The sequence below is a fragment of the Phanerochaete carnosa genome (genome assembly GCF_000300595.1).
Source record: "Phanerochaete carnosa HHB-10118-sp unplaced genomic scaffold PHACAscaffold_65, whole genome shotgun sequence".
Taxonomy (NCBI): domain Eukaryota; kingdom Fungi; phylum Basidiomycota; class Agaricomycetes; order Polyporales; family Phanerochaetaceae; genus Phanerochaete; species Phanerochaete carnosa.
Window position 1 is genome coordinate 1 of NW_006767692.1, and position 4,447 is coordinate 4,447.

Here is a 4,447-nt window from a genome sequence, read left to right on the forward strand (position 1 = left end):
TTTTACTGGTCTCATTCCTCTTACTCCTCGAGGCTTTTTTGATTCCTTAGAGACTTGCTTGGTTTCTTCCACTGGTCGTTTGTTATCTGGAGGCCAAATCGTTTCTCTTTTTCATCACAGAATGCCGTGGGTTACAGGGGTTTCTGGGTTGGTGGAGGATTTGAGAGGATGGGATGCTACACGTCGCATTGCCTGGCTAGGCATTCGTGTTTGCTTGAGTCCTAAAGAGTCAGATATCCGCCACCTCCTCCTGCGTGTCTCGTATGACATGCTGGATAGTTCTATTGTGGAACGTATTCTCACCATCACTCCTCGCATGAGTCTTGTGATGCTTCCTCTGTTTGGTATGTTTACCTGTTAGTGATTTTTATCTTTCTTTCTTCTGACTGAATTTTTAGATCCCGCATGCTGCATGTTTCCCGCACCATGGCTGCACTCCTTTCTCACTTTTCCTGAGAAAGCACGCTTCCTTCAATGTGGGTGCCTTGCCTGCCTTGTCGGTCTTGAGAATGGTAAGACAAATTTATTAGTTGTAAGGGGGGGGTGCTGACTTAGAATGCAGATGACTTGTGCCGTCTCAGTAAGACAGTTATTGAGCCGCTGTCTGAGGCTGTGCGAGAGTGGGATGCTATAGGCTTTTGCACAGACTGTGGCCGTTACAGGCTTTGCATCTGTGATCGTCTGACTGGTTTCAACGAGGTCGAAGAGGAGTAGTTTGGGAGTTGATCCTATGAGTACCTGTAATGCCGCATAATATTGGTTTTTATGCTTCCAATTGCTTCAGCCGCACATTGCTCCTAGAAATGTAAGGTACTATGCGAAAGGCTGCAATAGCCTGCTTACGAGGGGTCCCATCCAGTTCAGCTAAGAGATAGGAACCTCCTTGCCTTTGTCGTATAACTTGGTAGGGTCCATCATATTTAGGGGACATTTTCCTATTGAGGCTCTTTTCTATTGCAGTGTTACGTACCAGGACAAGAGTTCCTGGTGAATAATTTTCCTTACATAGGCGTACTGCAAATCGCTTCTCAAACTGCTCTTTTGATTGAAGGCGATGCTTTTCTAGTGTGGATGCTGCTTGAGCTATATCTTCAGGCCTCTTTTCTAGCTGTTGTATTCTTGCAGCCAGTAATTCCGCTGTAGTCATTCCTGACTTATAGCTATCAATCATAAAGGAGGCTTCTACTAGGTCAAAGGGAAGTAAAGGTTCCACTCCAAACAAAAGCCGGTAAGGAGATAGTCCTCCCAAAGATCTTCTGGCTGTTATCCTGTCTGCAAAGAGTGCGAAGGGTACATGATCTGCCCAATTCTTCAAGGCTCCTTTCTTTTGGCCACATGCCTTAATAATTGCAGTACGAATATTTTGGTGTCCTCTTTCTACTGCTCCATTAGCTCTGGAATTATAGGGAGAAATTTTGATTTGGGGAATAAGGTACTTTTTCATGAGCTTTTCAAAGGCTCCCTTTACTTCTGGTCCATTGTCTGTAGTTACTTGATAGACTGCTCCATATCTACAGAAGATTTCTTCCCAAAAGAATAGGGCAAGTTCTTCTGAAGTTGCCTCTTCTAAGGCCCTTCCTTCTGATGCTCCTGATAAATCATCTCTTGCAATTACCAGGTATCTAGGTGATTGAGTTTTTTGCATTCCAGGCATGTACATGACATCAATGCAAATTCTGCTGAAGATTGTGACAGGTGCTGATATAGTGAGAGGAATTTTTGCTTTGAAGTTACTCATGATCTGACATTGATGGCATGAATTGACATGCTCCTTGGCATCCTTCCACATGTGAGGCCAATAAAAGCGATGTTTCAACATTGTAAGCACAGCTTCTATTCCTCTATGTCCTGCTCCTTCATGAGCCTCTTCTAGTATTCTAATTCTTGTTTCAGGATCTATTATAGCTCGTAAAGGAGGCTTGTCTCCATTTCTCTTGTATAGCTTTTGATCCTTGACAAAGAACTTTAGAGCCTTCTGAATGAATCGACGCTTTTCTGATTCAGTTGCAAAGTATGGTGGTTTTAGGGTAGTGAGTAGGTGATAAATATTTTTCAGAACTTGGTCTTGTTTGTTGGGGGCAGTGAGATATACTGCTATAATATCTGAAGTTCCTAATTCTGGGTGAACTTTTGCTTTAACAGGACATCCCACATATAGAGCTATTTCATCCAGCCAGGAATCATTTTCAGAAATTATTTCTTCTCCTTCTCCTAATCCTCTGCGTGAAAGGGCATCAGGTCCTCGATGCTTATCAGCTGGTACATGTACTAATTCAAAGTCAAAGAGTAAGATTCCTTGAATCCAGCGATTAATAGTGGCATTTGGTTGAAGGTCTGGTTCATTTAGCATGCCTTTTATATACTTGGCATCAACTTCTACTCTCAACTTTTTGGCTCCTATGATATATAGACGGTATGCTCGTAATGCTCTGAATAATCCATACAATTCTAGTTTGGGTTGAGAGTATCTGGATTCTCTTTCATTCATAGGTAAGGACCCATAGCGAGATGGTCTCTTTCTTCCCTTGTCATCTAGTTGTGAAAGAATAAAGCCTACTGCAATTATGCTTGAGTCTACTGACAATACTACAGGATTGTCAGATTCATAGTTGATTGGATTTAGTGCTGGAGGTGAAGTGATTATTTCCTTTAGTTGTTGAAAGGCTTTTTCTCTTCTCTTATTCCAAATGAATTCTGTTGAATTTCTGACCAACTCTGTTAGAGGTCTGGCAATTTGTGAATAGCCAGGTATCCAAATTCTAACTGTTCCACATAGTCCAAGAAAGCCTCTCACTTCTTTGACAGTAGTAAGTGGGGGCCACTTTAATATTTTGTCTATACGCTGATCATCAGGTAATCTTCCTTCTGGGGTACATTTATGTCCTAGTATCACTGCTTCTTGTCTTGCTAATTGTACCTTAGTTGGTGAAAAGGTACCTCCTGCATGAGCAACTCTGTGAATAATGCGGTGAACGTCATTTGCATGATCCCAAATAAATTGGCGGATTTTTGGGTTTTCTAACAAGGGTTTAGGCTTTCCGTCTTTTTCAGGATACTTTGAAGCAGGTCCTTTGATTGCTAGATCATCAATAAAGATATCTGCTTTATGTGGCATTTCTTCTTGAAGTATAAATGCCATACAAGCCTGAAATTCTGCTGGAGAGTTGGTAAATCCAGTAGGTAATGAAGTTATCCTAAGGAGACCCAAAGGTGTCATAAAGGCTGTTAGATCTCTGCTTTTAGGATGAACTTTTCTTGCATCAAATCCCCAGTATAGATCTAAAGCTGTATAACATTGCCTTCCAGCAAAGGGCTCTACGAAACTATCCATATCTGGAGGTAATCCTGCTTCCTTGATTGTTACTCCATTTAGAGGTTGTAAGTCATGAACAATTCTGAGCTTTCCATTTTTCTTTATTACACAAAACCATCTTGATCTATATGAAGACTGGCTAGCCTCATACACTCCTGCAGCTATCTTTTCTTTTAGCAATTCTACTACTTTCTCTCTTATTCCAGGTGGTATGGGAATATTGGAAAAAGCCCAGGGTTCATGAGGAACTATTGGAATAATGTAGGGGGAGAAGTAGTCTTCTCTGAAGGATCCCCTTTGGGTATCTTCAAAGACAAAGGCATTTTGATTTAGCTGTAGTATATGGGTAAAGAGCTTTTCCTCTTCAGGCCATAGAAACTTATCAGCATTGAAGTTGATTTCTTCAAGCCTTTCTTTAGTAAGTCTGCCATTAGGTATAAATTCTGGTGGTGTAGTGGGTAATGGGACTAGTGAATCTAGGGGGTCTTCTGGAAAGTTCCTTGTGACCTTAGCTTCTTCTGGGAAGACTCCGGGTACTGGTCTAACTTTCCTATCTACCTTTTTGTAAGCTGTGAATATATTTGTCTTGACTCCTAGATTGAGCTCCTGAATGCTTTGTTTATGACAGTGAAAGGCTGCATAGGCCTGGAATAACTGTCGCGTCAGGTCCGTCGACGCGAAACGTAAGGATCGAGTGGATTGCAGCGAGCGCGTTGTAGAGGTCGGTGTCCCCTTTGTCCCACAAGTCTTCGTAGAACATAGAAATTTGACGAAGTCGCAGGCGTTCGACCACGTAGAGAAATGGATTACCGGTCCATTCGGATGTTGGTTGAAACATGCTGGAGATGAGCAGGCCATTGAGCGGGTCTGGGTCGGCCAGAAGGTCGCGCAAAGTACAGTTGAGGTACTCGTTGATGCCGTAGTCGATGGCCTCGCTAATGACGCACTGGTAGAATAGCATGAGAATCTGACGAAAATGGACGTGGAAATGGACGGGTAGAGGCGGGGGACTCGAACGCAGGTAGGTGCCGACGAACATGCCAATGCTCTCGTTCGGGAGACCATTGACCGCGTGGACGGGGTCGCGGATGTCGATCTTCCAGGACGACGTCTCGTAGTTGAAGTCATGGTCTT

At 42.9% G+C, this 4,447-nt stretch overlaps 4 protein-coding genes across 4 annotated transcripts; 1 reads left to right on the forward strand and 3 right to left on the reverse strand.

Annotated features, from left to right (window-relative positions):
* Positions 1-121: 121 nt before the first annotated feature.
* PHACADRAFT_33604 (uncharacterized protein) lies at positions 122-714 on the forward strand (the record flags this gene model as incomplete). Its single annotated transcript, XM_007402234.1, has 3 exons — positions 122-344; positions 399-512; positions 563-714. The coding sequence occupies 3 exons, from the start codon at positions 122-124 to the stop codon at positions 712-714; spliced, it is 489 nt and encodes a 162-aa protein (XP_007402296.1).
* A 49-nt stretch (positions 715-763) lies between these two features.
* Positions 764-1,738, reverse strand: PHACADRAFT_107402 (uncharacterized protein; the record flags this gene model as incomplete). The annotated part of the gene is made up of 2 exons (XM_007402235.1): positions 764-1,380; positions 1,516-1,738. The coding sequence occupies 2 exons, from the start codon at positions 1,736-1,738 to the stop codon at positions 764-766; spliced, it is 840 nt and encodes a 279-aa protein (XP_007402297.1).
* Positions 1,739-3,400: 1,662 nt separating this feature from the next.
* PHACADRAFT_67400 (uncharacterized protein) lies at positions 3,401-3,880 on the reverse strand (the record flags this gene model as incomplete). The annotated part of the gene is made up of 1 exon (XM_007402236.1): positions 3,401-3,880. A coding segment is annotated over one exon (480 nt), but the record flags the coding sequence as incomplete, so codon positions are not given.
* Positions 3,881-3,932: 52 nt separating this feature from the next.
* PHACADRAFT_201968 (uncharacterized protein) lies at positions 3,933-4,352 on the reverse strand (the record flags this gene model as incomplete). Its single annotated transcript, XM_007402237.1, has 1 exon — positions 3,933-4,352. The coding sequence occupies one exon, from the start codon at positions 4,350-4,352 to the stop codon at positions 3,933-3,935; it is 420 nt and encodes a 139-aa protein (XP_007402299.1).
* Between the last annotated feature and the right edge of the window lie 95 nt (positions 4,353-4,447).